This window comes from Pagrus pagrus (genome assembly GCF_965226575.1).
Source record: "Pagrus pagrus genome assembly, chromosome: 10".
NCBI classification, from domain to species: Eukaryota; Metazoa; Chordata; class Actinopteri; order Spariformes; family Sparidae; genus Pagrus; species Pagrus pagrus.
The window spans coordinates 21,478,909-21,497,479 of record NC_140194.1 but is presented as its reverse complement, the minus strand read 5'-3'; the positions used below and the strand labels follow the sequence as shown (position 1 = coordinate 21,497,479).

Below are 18,571 nucleotides of genomic sequence, written 5' to 3'. Positions count from 1 at the left end.
ACACTGGACCTTTAACCCACAGACATGTGACAAATTGATCTTTTCATCTAAGTCTCAGAAAAAGAAGAAAAGGCTATTTTATTGAAGTGCATTTCCAAAAATGTTGAACAGAAATGCTATTTTTTGTTTTTGTTTGTTTTAAATCGGAGGTGTAACTGTTGTTTAGGTTCTTACATCTCCAACCACTTAAAGTTCTAGCCATCCTCCAAGATGTTCAAGTTCAGTTGACGGAGCTCTTTTAAATCCAGAAATAGGAACATTGACACAAAATGTTCGCGCCTTGATTGTTTGTGTCGATCAGCTCAGTCCTTTAAGTGACTTCAGCTCTGATCATGAGGTCAATTAGAGTCAGTCTCCTCAGGCCCTGACCTGACTTCACATCAGTGATTGTCATAAATGAGCAGTCTTTCTCCTCCTAACACATGTAGTGAACATCAGTGACCAGCCTTAATGCGATTTGCTATGGAAGTGAACGAATTACTCCAATTAAATTGGATTTATATTACAGACTTATAACAACTACTGCTGCTGCAACAACAAAGTCGTGTTCAATGGGCTGAGGAGAGCAGAGAGAGCGCTCCAAATCTCCTTGTTGTTTTATGGTTTTCTTCCACGGGGATCATGGGAAAAAATCCAATTTGCCCATTAATCTCATCTGGTCAGGGTCTCCGGACCTCCAGATACACCCGGGCCAGATCAAAGATGGAGGAAATACCGTGTGACAGTGGTACAGATTTCCCCGAGAGACTTCAAAAAGACCGTGATAGATAATCCAATTGAAATGGACACATCACCTTTAGGTGCTGGTTTGGGAGAATCGGTGCGTAATTTTTCCTTCGCCTCTTTTTTTTTTTTTTTTTTTTTAACCATCATTCCTGAGTTATTAGTCGGCCTGACTGTTGGTTTGTGTAAGGCTGTAAAATATCAATGCGTCATGCTTTGGAGATCAGAAATATGTGGTACCTGAGTGTCAGTGAGGAATGGGAATGGACTCTCACCTTTAAGTTAATCCAAATGTGATTCCAAGTTTAGTCTTTAATGATCAGAAAATGACTAAATGTTTACAAAATAAGACAAATAAAAGCCTGGAAACTGTATTTAGAAGCAGAACGGTCATTATGTGATGTGGCTGTAGTTTCACGTCTAAATATTTATCACGTCAGTAAATAAAACACCGGTTTCTGCATCCAGTGACCACTAAGCAGCCACTGAAGTCTTGTGCGTAAAAGATATGCATCCCGTGCCAAAAAAAGTCACTATCTTGTGCGCAAAAGTGAAGAATCTAAGCGGGTTTGTGCGTTTTCCTGGTGACTGACATTGGCTGAGCGTCCCGGCCTTCTTCCCTGAACGCGTCGGTGCAGTTGGAGTGAGGAGCCCATCAGCTCGGACCACATCTCAGAGCGGCGGAGCTCCGGTCTGGACGCGGGCCAAGCCTGTCTGGTGTCAAACCAGCCTGAACAGATACTCTCAGACATCTCATTTCTTCACCTCATTCCTGAGACGGGACTCTGCCCACCCCTTGTGTAAAGCAATTTAAACCTGATAGCTCATCATCTCCACTGAAAATATTTGCCGGACTATTAGACAGCCGCTCTTTGCTTTTTCCTCATAAGCGCTTCGCCACCGCGCAGAACCCGAGCCGGTCATGGCTTTTACGCGCAAACCTCCGACTGTCCTGTGATGGTATATTTTTAATCCAAGCTTGATTTGGAGATTCAACAAGTTCCGACTTCTCTTATGTTTTATATTTTTTCTTTCATCCGTGGAAATGCTCCGTCCAGATCCATAAAGGACCCAAGTTTGGTTAATATGAACTTATTGCCAAGTGGAATATGTTTTTATTTATCGGTAACAATCTGCTGGCTGACGGCCGGTGTCGATGCATCCTGGTGGTAAGTGCTGTGCACTGGTTTTACATCTTTATATAAATGCAGTTCTTGAAGCCCACGCGCTGAATGCATGTCTCTCTTATCAAACTGGCACGTTTACTGTTACGCGCAAAACGCGCTCCAATACGGCTAAATGTTTAATTCATCTTTAAATCAGACTACCTGTAAAAAATGTTTTCTGACTTTTGACTTTGAAAACATCTCAAAAAGTTTAAACTTCCTTTGAAAGCTCTCATAAAAACGCTTTTCCTTTTGTTGATATGAAATGAAGCGAGTAAATTCCCTCCACGGTTTTCATTGCTGTATTTTTTGAAAAACCTGAAGTTGGAGACTGAATATTTGGAGAGATAAGTTTCCAGGATAAAGTCATTCGATATAATTAAATTTCTCAGTATTTGCTGTCTTTCTCTTGAATCTTTAATGAATATTTGCAAAGGTTCTGTTTCCAAATTCCAAACTTCACACTGCCTGTGATAGTGAGATGCTGTTTGGACAGATCATTTCCTTTCAGTTCCTTTTTTCTTGCTGCGCTTGTCTTTAATTTGCTGCAGACTGCAAGTGTTCAAATTCCCTGCCAGTCTTTCATCACCTTGTTCTGCAGGTACATGGGAGTGTGGACTTGTTCAAGTGATTTCAACACAGTTCTTAAGCGAACACCTTTTTTGCCTTGTTATGACATTATCTTTTTCTCCTCATCTATTTTGCAGAAGTTAAATATCAAGGCACAGATTGAGTTCTTGCAGATTTGTTGACAGAATAGGTTCAACATTTTCTTTAATTTCTGTCTCTGAGGTCATTCAGAGAATCTGTTCATCAGATTCTGGACTATTGTGTCCAGATGTTTTTGTATCTTCCTCAAATAATGATTAAAAAGTTTTCTGGGATTTTCACAAGTGTCTGCTCCTCCACCTCCTCCGCAGGTACATGGGCACCCTGGGCTCCCAGGTGATGTGCGACAACATCCCTGGGCTGGTGAACAAGCAGCGCCAGCTGTGCCGCCAGCACCCGAAAATGATGCAGGCCATCGGGGCCGGGATGAAGGACTGGATCTCCGAGTGCCAGCACCAGTTCCGCAACCACCGCTGGAACTGCAACACCACGGCCAGAGACCACAACCTGTTCGGACGCCTGTTGCTACGCAGTGAGTGGAGGGACACCTTCTCTTACTTTAGCCTAAATAAAGTTACATTTCAAACTCACATAAACTTTAAAGCAAATTGAAGGAGAAACATTTTTAATTTAGAGGCTCTGAAGTTAATACTTCATGTCCAGCAAGCATCCTGCCTGCTGAAGTGTCCCTGAGCAAGTCACTGAGCCTCTCTCAGCTCCAGGGCTGCTGTTGTAGTTGACTTCTGACCCCTCAGAAGGACCATAGAGTTGAAAATTAACCACAATCAATCATTTCAGTCATTATTCAAGCAAAAATTTCAAACATTTGCTGGTCCAGCTTCTAAAAAGGGAAAATGTTCCGCTTTTCTGAGTCATTCATGACAGTAAATGAGTCTTTTGAGTTTTTGACTGTTCGTTTGACTAAAGAAGCGATTTGGAGATGTCACTTTAAGGTCTGCGAAATTGTGATGAGCATGTTTTAACCTTTTTTTTTAAACAGTTTATAGACTTCATAATGTATTTATTAAGCATGAAAGACAGTTGGTAATGAAACCAAAATCGTTGGTTGCAGCTCTTTAGGACAGGCATCATAGAAATTACAGTAGTTTCACCTGTACGCTGATGTAGTTTGATGTAACCAAATAATCTTAATGTCATCTTTAAATCCGAACCTAAACTTGAAAATTAGAAGATTTAGTTGGAGGAAAACATCAGCAATCATTTGACTCATAACTACAGTAAATGTCACCAGTACTGAGGTAACTTTGTTTATATTGCGCAGTAAATGATATAAGATGCAGGGATCTTGGTAACGACATGACGACTTCAGGTGCACGACTAAGAATAGAAAGTTGGAGGCCAGATGTCCTGCAGCAGTTTACAGTACGCCGGTTCGTGTTTCCAGGTCATTGTGCGCTGCTGGCACCTTTTGGAATTCAATCTCTGCATGATCATGTGTGTTACAGCGCTCCGCTCTGCAGTGACCAACGTGTTTGACCATATGTCTCAACTTAATGCTGACAAATCTCAGCAATTGATTGGTTTTCAGAGTGTTGGGTAGATTTATTGCAACACTGAGGCATTCTGGGAAACGGTTCCCTCACAGATATGTTCTCTTCTTCACAGAGGTCGGATCACATTCCACGCCTCGTCTCACTTTACAATTGTACATTTATCACGTCGGTGCAGCCGACTGGTTTCTCTGTCCATGTGTTCTTATGGTGAGTCGAACATGCCGCTCAGTACTTTGTTGAAGCAACTATATGACGTCTGGTATGCAGATTTAGTGCTGAAAAGATTTGTCAATGGAGGAAAAAGTAATCTGTAGCAGTCTCTGATAACTGAGTAATCATGTAAGTCATTTAGCCAGCAGTAACACGGAGTAGATACCATAATAACATTTGCCAGATCCAGCTTCTGAGATGATAAGATTTTCTCTGTTGTATATCATTTTTATTGTATATCTTGGGTTTTTGAAGACATCACGTGGGACTTTTGGAAAGTGTGATGTCCATTTTTCAATATTTTCTGACATTTTGTAAATGAGGCAATTAATCAATGTGAATGGGAAAATATAATCTACAGATTTTAAAAAAAATAAAAGTGATAAGTTGCAGGTTTATACAAAAATACAAAGTTTTTGATTCAGTTTCATCATAACGATGTTTATGTCCAATCCACTTCAGCTACCGTCTCAGTAAGGAAATTACTCTCCACTCAGCTCGTTCAAATGAGGAATGTAAGAAATTTTGACTTTTTCCAAATAAAAGTAATCCCACCACTTTCAAGATCCACGTCGGGTCATTAACTCTGTTTATCTTACGGGATCATTTGCAGAAGAAGACACTTGATTTATGGAGCTTTTCAAAGTCAAGAGAAGACACGGTCACATACTTTTTGGGGGGAGGGTTGTCATGGACAATAAATGTTATAAAGACCATGACAGATGCCTCCTCCCATGCAGTAATTAGTTGTTGCAATTAGCAGCATCAGAGACCGAAATGAAAAACAGCCCGCTGCTGCCTGTGACAGATGTGAGGTCTGGACAGAAGCATCCTGTCAAATTAAAGGTGTCACTGTGCGTCTGAGCAGCTAAAATCAGTCTGTTACTCCTGTGAGGACGTGTTATAACAAGTCATAATCTTTTTTTTATTGCTTCTGGAGGATCATCAGGACCTGGCGGCCTGATGTTCCTCTCCCATGCCCTGAGATTTAACCTGCGAGGCGGATCCTTCGACTTAGTCCGTTTCATGTCGGGGCCTCTAATCAGCCGTGTGGTATTCGGACCTCCCAGCCGGGCCCCGGCCGTGTCACACAGCATTATCACGGCACGTCGGGGCCCCGTCAGAAGCTCCTTATTGTCAATGTCAGCAGGCTAATTTCAAACAATTACACAGGAGTTTTCCCTCAGTGGTGTCGTGTTCTCTCAGCGTTCTCCTCATTAACCTCGTTAGGCACGCTCAACTTAGCTGCTGGACTGGGACGCACACACTGATCCCTGTATGAATGTGTGCGTTTGCCAAGGCAGGGTGTCATCTGTAGTTTCTAAATACTAGTGTTAATGCAACACCCGAGTTTCAATACTGATAACAAAACTTTTTTGATAGCTACCTCGCCTGTTTTACAAAAAAAATTTAACTTGACCTAATAAACCAAATCTTAAATTTGTCTGAACACAAGGAGATGTACAAGAAAAAAAAAATAGGTTAAAATTGGCAAACTATCTTCTATGATCAGTAAAGTAAATATACTTCCTTGACAAATAACATATTTAATTGTTCTCTGTTGTCAGTAAACACACTTTGTTTGTAAATTACTGCATTTTGTTTTTATTTATGTTTATGTTTTGTATCTTCCCAACTTTTATTGAATTAGGGTTGTATTGCTTGGATTTATTTACATTTATATCAATCTGGATGATAAGACATGATAAAAATTGATCATGATGACTGGACAGTTTAGAGATTGAATGATAGATTTAAAGGAGCACTTTGTGAGATACGGCCAGAATGTTTGTTAAGAATAAGAATGAATAAGAATAAATGAACTAACATTATCAACAGAGTTCGAAGAAACAACAGTGCTGACAAATACAGCTTTGTGCTGTGTTGCAGAGATGTCTACAGAAGTTAGCATGCTAACCAGTTAGCCCATCCTGTCTCATAATACAACTTTGTTCCGACAAGAGGCGATAGTCCGATAGCCCTCGTAGCTTCAGCTGACTGGTACAGCTGTTAGCATAATAAATTAACATAATAAACTCAGAAAATAAAATACTCTTACTTGTATTTTCGTCATTAACAGAAAAATACAACCGTGCACCTTCTGAATTCAAGTTTCTCTCTGTTACCGAACTAGGATGAGTTTAATCGGCCCCCTTAACTTATCCTAAAACACACTCGCCATAGACTAAATCAAACTCACCAACACAGTCTTGGTTTGTCTTTCCACAATCACCTCTGGTTTGGTCGAAATAAATCAATTCACACTGCTTCTCCGATCCCTGCCGTGTCTTCACAGTCATAGTCTTGGTCAGAGGCACTGTAAATCACCTCCATACTGCATCTCCTGTTGTCAAACTGATCTCAGTCAGTCTTGGAGGCTGAGTTTAGTCCCAGTTTGGGGTCCAGCCGTGTTCAATCTCACATAAGGCAGGTGACTCCCCCTGTGAAGCCCAGACAAAGAAGCACTGGCTCCAGAGCTAACAGTAGCTAGCTTCAGCCAGGGATAGTGAGCATAGAGCAGCAGTTGTCTTACTCTGGTGATATGCTGCCCCCTATGTTTCTGGAGCTACCTTCAATTTCTGGCCTTATTTTCATATGACACCTTTAAACAATCACTTTTTAAATCATAAATTGTTTTATCGATTAAACTTTTTAATGAGACCAGTTTATGGCTCTAAACATGTAAAAAATCAATTTCTTTCATTGTGTGTGTGTGTGTGTGTGTGTGTGTGTGTGTGTGTGTGTCATAACTCGGTTGCAGAAGATAGTCGCACACACTCACACACACCGTTTCTTTCAGCCTTTGATGTCTCTGATCTCTCATCAGTTACAAGTAGAGGGAGATCAGGGTTCTCTATCAGGGCATTGCTGGTAAACGTTTGCTGTTTGTCCATGTTGGAGGTAGATGAAGCGTTTTTCATTTCATGCCCTGCATGAAATAAAAGCTCCAAGCAGACAACAACAAACATCGCTCATACAGGTAGCAGCGGTGGCCAAACATTTGAAGGATCTCTCTGTTTGTCATGGCTTAATTGTGCCGTCAGCCAGCCTGTATCGGGAAACGCCAGATCCAAGATCAATGAGAGATAAAACCTTTATGTTTGATTTGCATCTCACATCAGTGGAGTTTATTGATGTAGAGAAGCGTACCAGTAACTCTGCTGATCCTTTTTGGTTTCCAGTATTTGGACGGAGAATATGGTGTCAGGGTTCTGACCTCAGTGTGTAGCTCTGTATGTTTTTTAGCCAAACACGACATGGCTCGAGGGATTGGATCGCTTTAGTCCAGACTGAAGCACCTCAGTGTTGAATGGATTGCCATGAAATGATTTTGTATATTTATATTCAGGGATATTCACGGTGCCCCAGAGGATGACTTTGATGATCCTCTGACCTTTTCTCCGGTGCCATCATGAGGTTAAGATTTGTGGTTTTGACTATCTCAGGAACTATCGAATGAATTGCCAAGAAAACACTTGTTCTCATAGATTTGGGACTTGTTATAATAGTTTAGGCCTGTTTAAATATAATTTCCCCTGTTGAGATTTTTAACTTAGCAAAAATATTTTGTTTCCCACTTTGAACATCAAGGTAAATAAATCAGATTCTTCTGTGCATGGCATTAAAAAAAATCTAGGAAGGACCTGCTTTCCTTAAAGGTGTTTGCTTTCTGCTTACAATATTTCGTCCTCTCCCCTCAGGCAGCCGCGAGGTGGCCTTCATGTACGCCATCTCCTCAGCCGGTGTGGTTTACACGTTGGCGCGGGCCTGCAGCCAAGGCGAGCTGGACTCCTGCTCCTGCGATCCCACCAAGAAGGGCTCGTCGCGGGACGCCAAGGGCTCTTTTGACTGGGGCGGCTGCAGTGACCACGTGGAGCACGCCATGCGCTTCAGCCAGGCCTTCGTGGACGCCAAAGAGAGGAAGGAGAGGGACGCCCGGGCGCTCATGAACTTGCACAACAACCGAGCCGGCAGGAAGGTCAGAAATATGGGCATTTTATTGTGAAAAACTAGCTTTGAACCAAACCCAACTACTAAACCAACTTTCTTTTTGTAGAATTAGGTGAATATTTGCATTAAACAGTCGTACTGACTATGACTGCTCTTTTCTCTTTGCCAGGCGGTGAAGCGCTTCATGACTCTGGAGTGCAAATGTCACGGTGTCAGCGGCTCGTGCAGCGTTCGGACCTGCTGGCTGGCCATGTCCGACTTCAGGCGCACCGGCGACCACCTTCGCAAGAGGTACAACGGCGCCGTGCAGGTGGCCGTCAACCAGTACGGCACTGGGTTCACTGCCGCGCACACACACTTCAAACGACCCAGCAAGAACGACCTGGTGTACTTTGAGGACTCGCCAGACTACTGCATACGGGACCACGAGTCAGGTAAACACCCTCCAAGTTTTTTCCTTTTTTCTGTTGGTTCTCAAGCCTCTTCAGAGTGCTTTCATACCACAGTGAGTTTGGAGATGATGAGTAGATCTGACTGTGAATGAATCAGATTACAATTGTAGCTGTAGATACACTCAACTCTCCAGCACTGATTTGGTCATTTGCAGGCCAAAAGAAATGTAGATGTCCAGATTGAAATAAGGCAATATTTGGTTGTTGAGGTTTAAACTACATGTTGAAATATTTATTTTTCACTCAGAGGCTCTTGAAACGGTTTTATTTTTACCAAAACGTATATAAAATGTCATATTTTCATCCACATTTAGCATCTGACATTATTTCTCTTGAGATTTCAAGCTTTTGGTTTGGTTCCGGCTGAGCTGAAATGTTATTATTTTCACCAAATGAACCATAACAAAGATGTTAACGCTCCAGAGTCGAACTGAACCGCTTCAACAAACATGGTTGGTTGGTGTGAACATGGTGATAACAGATTTATTATGAGGGTGACCAAATGCTTGATCACAGATGTTTGGATGAATTACACAAACAAAACCTTCAGAAGTTAAAAGTTGTTGGCATCTCAAACCTGCCAAAACTGCTTTTACTTTTATTAACACATAACAGAACTGGTTTTAATATCTGTCATCATCTTCCAGGGTTTTTTTTTTTTTGTGCCACAAGGGGCATGCTAACCTCCGGAGAAGCCCAGTGATGACAGACTCAGAAGTGTTGATCCGGTATTTTAAACACTCAGATTAGCGCAGATTTGTCAGTTTTTTACTCATTCATTATTCGAGTAGACTTTAGAAATAATGGGATGGAAACAAGCCTAATTTGATGTTGCTCCTGTTTGTCAGAGGATGTTTTCCTACAGTTGAACCTCCAATGTCTTTGAGCAGTTGATGGTTGATGCTAGCGTGTTCTTTGAGGTTCGACTCACAATAAACGGCCCTGATGTAAGCATCATTTTTGCATCACTCAGGTGCGACAGAATTATTGACCTGAGCATTTTTTTTTGTGCTCAGATTTAAACATAAGAAACACACCTGACTGTCTGTACTTCAGTGGGACTTTTCTGTGAATCAAATATATTAACACACACAAAAATTCAGACGTTCCAACCCGAGGTTTTTAGTTGTAGGACAATCAGCTCAGTACTTTACCTCCAGTATTTGTGCCCAGACAGATAATCTGTTAAAGAAATGTGTGTCTGAGTAAAATCTGTGTTTAGGTGTGTGACTCGGAACGGGACAGTGAGACGGTGTGAGAAAGAAAATGTTTGTGTATGAAAACCGTGTGAGAGAAAGAGAAGAGTGTGTGTGTGTGTGTGTGTGTGTGTGTGTGTGTGTGTGTGTGTGTGTGTGTGTGTGTGTGTGTGTGTGTGTGTGTGTTCCAGTCGGAGGTGGATGCCTGTCAGGCAGCAGATGATCCGTGGCGATCGGGTGTCGGCCAGTTTAAGACCCATTACACACTTCTGTAGGCTGAAACCTTAGAGCACCACAGATCACTATAAATCACCACCGCTGCAAACACACACACACGCCGGAGGGCACGATCGGCCTGCAAAGAGAGGCATATTTCAGGGGCAGGATGGATCATACAACATAATACAACCCACACACAGTGGAGGAGTTTGTGTTTGGTGTCAAAGTGAGACGCCTTTCTCCAAAGTCGTCTTCTGTTAGGGGTTATTTCTTGAAAAATGCAGTTTAAAGTGCAGGTTGATGTGAACACTTTTTCCCATATTTCCCCCCCTGTTGCATTGTGGGTAACCAATCACGGCCCAACCTGAAAACAAAACAGGGTTAAGTGTGACCGAGCTGCAGATTTTTGCACGTAAGATATATTTCTTGGTCAGAGGAAACTTTGGATGTTGTAGAGATTCAAACCTTGTCATGTCTTCTGTGTGCTGTAGTCCATGTTCTCAGGCTCCGTCATGGTCTTTCAGGTGCCAAGACAGTTTTATGACCTTAAAGAAGCATGAAGAATGGTCCGAAGTATGGTTTTAATTTAGAGGGCAGGGCTGTTTGATGTGCGGAGATAAAAGCTACCAGAGCTTAGTCTTGTCTCTGAGCATGAAGGTGTCATTAAATAAGTTCCACAGTTGATTTATCTGTTGGTATTTTGCTTTTGGACATTTTACAGACAGGAAACATGGAGGGAGGAGGAGGGTTGCAATCATAGACAGTATAGATAGTGGACGGGGCTTCCTCCTCTGAAAAGTGGAGCAAATTACAGCTCGGCTGTTACGGCTTGGGCCATATTTTTACGTCCAAAACCGACCTGATCTCGTCCTCCAAGAAGTTTGATTTTCTGTCTTTGCCCAGGGTTATTCCTGAATATTTAATCGCCAGGCAGGTGCTGTTAGTTTAAGTTGATTTACGACTTATAGATCCCAGGTGTGTAAGTTACAAATAAGACTCTTGCTTAAGCAAGGGTTTCATGCTCAGCATCTTTTATGAATCAAAAGTAAGCACACTGCCAGAAATGATCTTAAGATAAAATTCATAAATGAGGCCCCTGGACATCGTTTCTAAATTTTTGCCTGAACCTGAGGGTCTGGTATCCATATTCTAAAGCCGATGCAGAAGTGCCTTGAACCTGCAGTCTTTCTAATGGCCAGCAGGGGGAGATGCCACTGGTTTTAGAAAAGAAGTCTGTTTGTATGTAAGCTTATGAGAAAATGACTCTACTTCTCACTTAATTCATTACCTCAGTAAACAGCTTCTTGATAAGTCTGTGGTCTCAATCTCTAGTTTCAAGTCTTCTTCAATACCGCATGTTATCATTTAGTAAATTATGGTCCCATTCAGAGTAATAGAGAAGATAAAGCAGGGTTTGCTTTACAGCTTGGCTGCCTTGTGATTGGCAATTGGCTGACACGGCGTGCCCTCGGGTTCTCAGTCAGATCCAATCAGGATATCTTCCCCAGCTCCACCGTCTTGTCCAAATATAGTCACTTATGGTTCCAAACCACCAAGGCCAAAATCAAGGTAGTGTAGTCTGTAGTTTATTCATATTCGGTCGGCACTGCCTTGTTTTACAGTTTGATCGCTCCTCACTCTCACACTCAGAGAGAGACAGAGAGCAGCAAGTGTGATGGAATTTTTTTTTACATTTTCTGACGTTTTATTGACCAAACAATTAATAATTTTAATGAGAAGATTATCTGCAGATGAATTGACAATGAAAATAATCATCAGCTGCGTCCCAACAGTCTGATCACGGCCTCATTGTGCTCCCTATGTGCTGCTCAAATCATTATCCTGATGGACCTCTGGCCCCCTTTTGGGAACAAGCAGAGGGTTCACAGCAGACCTGAGGGCTTTATGTGCTGTGTACATGTAAGCAGGGTGAGGTAACACACACACACACACACACACACACACACACACTGTCGGCCCTGGGCCTCTCATGAGAACTTAACTCGCTCGCTCTCTAAAGACATGCTCCTCTGGGACACACACAGAGTCAGGCATGTAAACTCGCTCTCAATCCTGACATGTACTGTACATCGAATCTCTCCCTCTCTTTAAGACACACACTTACACACACGCTTACACACACTAACACAAACATGACACACAATCGCTCTTGAAACACACACTTTGAGTTATTCGCTCTTGTTCTTTCTCACATCACACACACACACTGAAAAACCTCTGAAAGACATGCAAACTTACCCTCAATCATTCTGGAAACACACACACTGAATCCTTTCTCACAGACAGATGGACACACACACACACACACACACACACACACACACACACACACACACACACACACACAGAGGCTTGGAGCCCACAGAGATAGTGAGACGGCCCCTCTGTGCCTCTTTAAAGTGTGAAATCAATTTCCCTCGGCCCCGGCGAGGCTCAGGTGCTAAACTCATCTCTCGGCGCCCCCTCATCTTAATTCAATAAGCAGACGCAGGGAGAGCGAAGGCTGTGAGGAAGACTCTGGCCGTGATGTCATCTCTAGCGGGGCAGCATACCGCGGATGACGGGCGGGCGCGCTGCCAAAGAAGGGCGGGGCTTCGGGTCATGCCCAGACACATTACCTGGTGAGGGAACGGTGCAGAGACGGGCCGCACTCGCAGAGCGGAGCAGAATGTAAACACGAGCAAATTCCAGAACAATGTTCGAGATGGTACTTGAAGCCAGTGCATCATTTTTTCTAAACCTTTATTTATACAGGAGACACACATGTTCTTCTTCAGTAACACTTCACAGTCAGACAGGAGCAGTCAGTCACACCTGCACAGTGCAGCCAAAGTCCTCTGCTGGATGAACATCTGCACCGCAGCAGCTACAGGACGGCTTTAATCCAGGTTTTGAGGATCAAAATGCAAACATGTTCAAGATTATCACAAAACAAGACTGCAGAGTTAGTGATGCTTTTTGGATTTCAGATATTTCCTTCATCAGTCGAGATTGTTACTTTTTTCGATTCTTTGTTTAATCTATGAAATGTCAAATTACAGATTTCTTTTAAGTCAGCTTTATTCAAACAGATATACAGCACATAAACATCATCTTCTGCGTATCAGCTACAAAATGTACAATTTAAAACACACCAGGAGGATCAAAAGTTGTCACACAAAAAAGATAAAAGGAATCAAAAATTAAAAAACAAAAACGGATTAAAATTATTGTCATGTAAAGTTTACAAAGGCTTTTGTTTTAAATTTAGATTTGTGAATATAAAGTTTGGTCAAAATGATTAACACATTGGAAAATGACCATCACACTTTCCCACAGTCCAAAGTGACGTCCAAAACATGAAGATAATCAATTCACAACAATACTTTTTTTTTTTGAAAGGCGAATCCTTTAATTTGAAAGGCTGGAACCAGAAGATTGTTTTGCATTTCACATTGATAAATGTTCAAGATCAGTTATCAAGATTATTGTTGATTAGCATGTCTCTGTGGCTGAAGGGATCTAGGACTCGGACCGTGTCGGCTGGGGATCATTTTAAAGTCATTTCCCATCTTTCTCACTCACCTCATCATCAGTCAGCTCGTCACTGTCTCATAAGGGTATGATATTCCAAAACAATAATAATAATAAAAACAATCACTTTAATCGAGCACTAAAATGATCAAATGGCTGAAAAGTGTATTTGAACAATCAGTGTGTGTTTGCTTGAAGCTGCCAGCTGTAGTTGTGTTTTCTGCTGCAGCCTGTGAACTCTAACACCTCGTCTCTGTGAGGTGATGTAACGGGCAGAAAAGATGCAGTTGAATTGTTGTGATTTTAATGAGATGCGGTCTGTTTGTGATGAGTGTGATGATGTCAGCATTATTCTGTAGTGTGTGTAAAAGCTCTGCTGACGCAGGGTGTGATGACTGCTCTTTATAGACTTCTTCAATGTGCTGTGCTGGTAGGCAGCGAAGTGAAGTTCACAGAGGTCAAATATACAAAATAGTTACAGTACTACTGTGAAACACTGAGCCGATGAGATGGAAATCTATGCTTTTTTATTTTTACAGCTGATAATCAAATCCCACAAAGGCCCGGAGGTGTCATGAGAAAATAAGACTCTGCAGCCCTCTGCCTGGACTTTCGTATTTTCTCACTTTGTTGCTGCTCGGGACGCTTTGCCAACCCAAAATGTGACTATTTGACATCCTGCGAATGAGACTCAACAATCAACTGTCTTTGTGGTGTGTTTAGGAACAGCTGGGAGAAATCCTACTGATTCTACCTTTAGGTTTAATAGTCTTTGAATTATATTATTATGTGGTGAGGTTCAGTTAGCTTTGAACAGAAATGGCTGAATAGTTGAGTCAGTACTACCTTTACCAGTCTCTTGAACTGCTGGCATTAAGTGCAGTTTTGTTGCCAGATTTCAGACAGAAAAGGTGAATAAACTTCAGATTTTGCCTGCTGAAAAATGTTGTGTTTATTAACACAACTAATTTAAATTTGGGATGCACGACATATATGGGCCCATTATTGGGAAATTGGAGGGTGTGTGTGTGTGTGTGGGCCGGTGAAGGCGACATTCAGGAGATTGTGCACACGATCAGTGTGGCCAGTCTGAGGAGATAGTGCTGAGTGTGTGTGTGGTGTGTGTGTGTGTGAGCGAGCGATGGATGTCTCCTGTAAAATGAAGAGCTGATGAAGAGTGGGAGTGCAGGCTGACGGCTCCTATCATCAATCTCTCATCTCTCCTCCGTCCAATGTTCATCATCTTACTCGCCCCCTCTGTCTCATCTGTAGCGTACTGCCAGAATTATACTGCGCTCCCATTGGCTCTCCATTACCGGTAAAACTTCTCGGATTGGCTCATGTACCAGCCAAGTCTTGATTCCACATTGGACCAGCTTTGTTAAGAGGGATTGTTCCTTCAAGACGTCCAAGTGATTTCCCATGATGCTTCTCACCTTTTTAGCCTGGAATAATTGTGAGTGTAGGTGTCAAACAGGAAATCTCATGTTGGAAGGAAACGACTGAAATGTGTTTTTGCATTTAGTGGAGAAATCTGATGTTGTTTCAGTGGGAAATGAAAAACCTACTGCTGCAGTAAAAACTGATTTCACCTCAAGAAGACATGAAGTTCACCTCATCGTTCACTTCAGTCCGGGAACAATGTTTGAGAAGAAAAGTTCAAACATGCATTAAGTTAGATTTTCTCTCTTTTTTACTTTTGGTACTTGAGGCATGTTGTTTTGCTCGCTCGTCTCCTTTCTACACTACAAACTGTAAATCCATTTTAAAGAATATGAAGAAAATAATTGGCTTTTCAGTTGCCTTACAGATTTGATTTGGGGTTTTTCAGCAGGTCACAGGTGTTAAATAAAAGGTCAGAAATCCCTGAGACCCCTCGTATTTAGCAGTGGCCCCTATGCACCCGAAACATATTTTGTGCTGCAAGATGATTCTGAGATGCTCAGATCAGGAACGTTTCCAGTAATTGAAAGTCGAGAGTGTGTCGAGAAATTTTTGAAGTTCTAAAAAGATACATTTTCATGCGTGGAACAGAATGAAAAACATTTTTTAAGTTCCTCTGCAAGTGTTTGTTTTTGTAACTCTCATTTTGACCACAAGAGGCTGAAGTGCTGGACTAGTCATGTCCTAAATAAGATGAAAAGCATCCATGTTCTTCCAGGGGAGTTTTAATACCTCTCTGTGGCCTGTAGAGACACTGATGAGAAGGCTGATAATACACAGTATTCCACCCGTGGCACTAATAGCGCCGAGTATAACACATTCCTCGCCAAAAGAAAGACATGACAGTAATGTTACATAACCGCTAACACACAATAGATGTATGTTGTGTTTAGTGTGCACGGAGAAATTAAAAACTCCCCTAAAAGAAAACATGAATGCTTTTAGTCCCATTTAGAACATCAGTAGTTGTACACTTCAGCCTCTTGTGGTCAAAATGAGCAACACAAATAAATAATTCTCCTCACAGAAGGTTTTTTTATTATATTTATTTATAATTCTTAAAAGCTCATTGACCTCTCCCTCGCTCTCTGTCTTCAGGGTCGATGGGGACTGGAGGGCGGGTCTGTAACCGGACGTCTCGCGGCATCGACGGCTGTGAGGTGATGTGCTGCGGTCGAGGCTACGACACGTCGCGGGTCAGCCGGACCACCAAGTGCGAGTGCAAGTTCCACTGGTGCTGCGCCGTGCACTGCCGAGACTGCCACCAGCAGGTGGACGTGCACACCTGTAAGGGTCAGACGTGACCTGACACTACTGACCGACCGCTCATTACATGGTCACCTGTACGGGACTGCACATTTTCCAGGACGTTCTCCGTCATTGGTGCTCAGCCTTCATTTCACTGCCCAAAGATCACCTGTCAGTCAAATAGTAGCTAGTCTGCTTAAGTATGTGTAGGTGGCGCTCTCTCTCTGCTGCTCACGCTAGAAACTAATCTCCTCTCCTGTTTATTCCAAACAACACGAATCACTTGTCTGCTGGAAGATGTTGCCTTCAAAGACTCCAGACTTCAGTTAATTAAGAGCAGACCATTGAATAGCTTTCACCAACAAGTTATAGGTTAAGAAAGTAGTGAGCTGTACCTTTTATTTAAATAATATATCAAGCAACACAAACCTGTCCATACTGCAGCAACTTTCTACACCCCTGCCTGGTTTTCAGAGGCTGACACAGCTCTCATTTTATGGAACTGACATCTAATGTATAAACTTTTCATCATTTGGAAAGTTTCCGATCCTCCACTGGCTGTTATACACTCACTAAACTGCACCACCTACAGGCAACTTCCAGTAACGGTAACAGTTTAGACCTGCAAGTTCAGCTGGGTCGATCTCGCCACCTACTTTACAGGCAAAGCAGCTAATAGCTGCTACAGTTTTAACACTCGTTTCACCTGCAGTCAACGCTAGTCACAGGCGGAACTGTTCATAGCTTCAGTTTTGTTTGTTGTGGTTTTACAACAACTAACATGAAGACCTACTCCAGTGTCGAGCTGTAATTATTGACTGCATGAGATGAATGATAGAGAATGATAACCCAAAAAAAGATGAAAAAACCTTAGTGTTAATTACAGCAGGTGCTGCTTTACTTGCCCGTAGGTGGCAACTTCAACATATTTACACCTGCAGCTGTCTCTGGGAAAATGAGCTTCACCTGGTTTATTTCCACGTTTACTAAATTAGTGTGATTAAAAGCTTCTAACTTAATAAATGAACACAGTAAAGACTAAAGAAGCACTAGATGACCTCACAGTTTAAACTTTGCATTTGAGGACGAGCTTGTCCTGTTGCAAAGTCTACTAAAAAAATGCTGTAAGACAAAATTCTGTGGATGTAAACACACTCAGCCACTGTTTACTTTAGTCTCTTAATCCATCCAGCACACACAGACACGCTGTCAGTCTGAGTTAGGAGGAAAACCGCAGCCTGAAGAACCCGTCTGAAAACATTCAGAACAGATAAAGTTCAATCACTTTGACAACCTTCTGTCATGTTGTCCAGAGATGTAAATCATCCATCATTTCTTCTCATTTCACTGTATTTATTTACTCTCCAGTGTGTTTGTGAAGTCCTGGCGGAACAGATCACCGAGTCTGTAACTAACCTGCTCACCTGGGATGAAAGATACAACCTGTAAAACTACATCACACACTGTCTTAACACAAAAGGTCGACACACTTGTTCCAACTCTCTCCGCAAAACAGTTAAACCAGACAGGCCTTTGTTTGTTTATGTAAATATGTGGTTGTGTAAATTAAAATCAGATGTATAGTGTAAGGAACCATTACCTGTAATCAGTACACACTGTTTAACCAATAAACACTCTTCACTTCCTCAGAGCCTTCAGATAAGTGAAATTCCTGCTTAGTTCTTACTTGGGACTTTTGTTTGTTTGTTTTTTATCAATCTAATCGATGATAACAACTTGGTACTCAGAATTAAATGCTGAGTTTCCTACACGGATGTCGAACAGCGAACAAAACACCCAGAAACACCTAAAAATCTGATTGCTTCCATTTCCTGTTGGATTTGTTTAGTGATGTCCCCAATTCTCAGCAATTAAATCAGTGAGGAACATTTTATTATGAACCCATGAAGACCTCTTTAAAGGACGAGTCTGTGCTTTACCTACAAACCATGTATACTTTGCTGAGGCAGCCTTTGTTTTCTGTTGATTACTGTGTGGCATGAAAATCAATTAGCATCTATTTTTCATTCATGTTTGTTGAAATGACATCATCATTCTTTGGAGATGTAGTTTAAGATTAGATTCCTTTGGAAAGTCTGACAACCTCCCAACAATAATGCAGACTGTGTGCTCACTTTTATCAGTTACACAAGTTCCAAAGGGTTCGCTAAAAGGTTTTCATATAATAACTAGGAAAAAATGTTCAAACTTCCAAAACAAAGCAGCTTGTTTTTTTTACCTTTGATCAAAGTATACATGTGTTGCAGAAAATGGGTTTCAAAATCTAAAACCACTGCTCCTTAAAA

General features: G+C 41.9%; 1 protein-coding gene across 1 annotated transcript; it reads left to right on the top strand.

The window, feature by feature from the left end:
* Positions 1-1,832: 1,832 nt before the first annotated feature.
* wnt2 (wingless-type MMTV integration site family member 2) lies at positions 1,833-17,914 on the top strand (the record flags this gene model as incomplete). The annotated part of the gene is made up of 6 exons (XM_084363303.1): positions 1,833-1,892; positions 2,441-2,490; positions 2,810-3,030; positions 7,924-8,201; positions 8,343-8,607; positions 16,116-17,914. 6 exons carry the CDS (start codon positions 1,833-1,835, stop codon positions 16,319-16,321), a joined length of 1,080 nt encoding a protein of 359 aa, XP_084219429.1. The 3' UTR covers positions 16,322-17,914.
* Between the last annotated feature and the right edge of the window lie 657 nt (positions 17,915-18,571).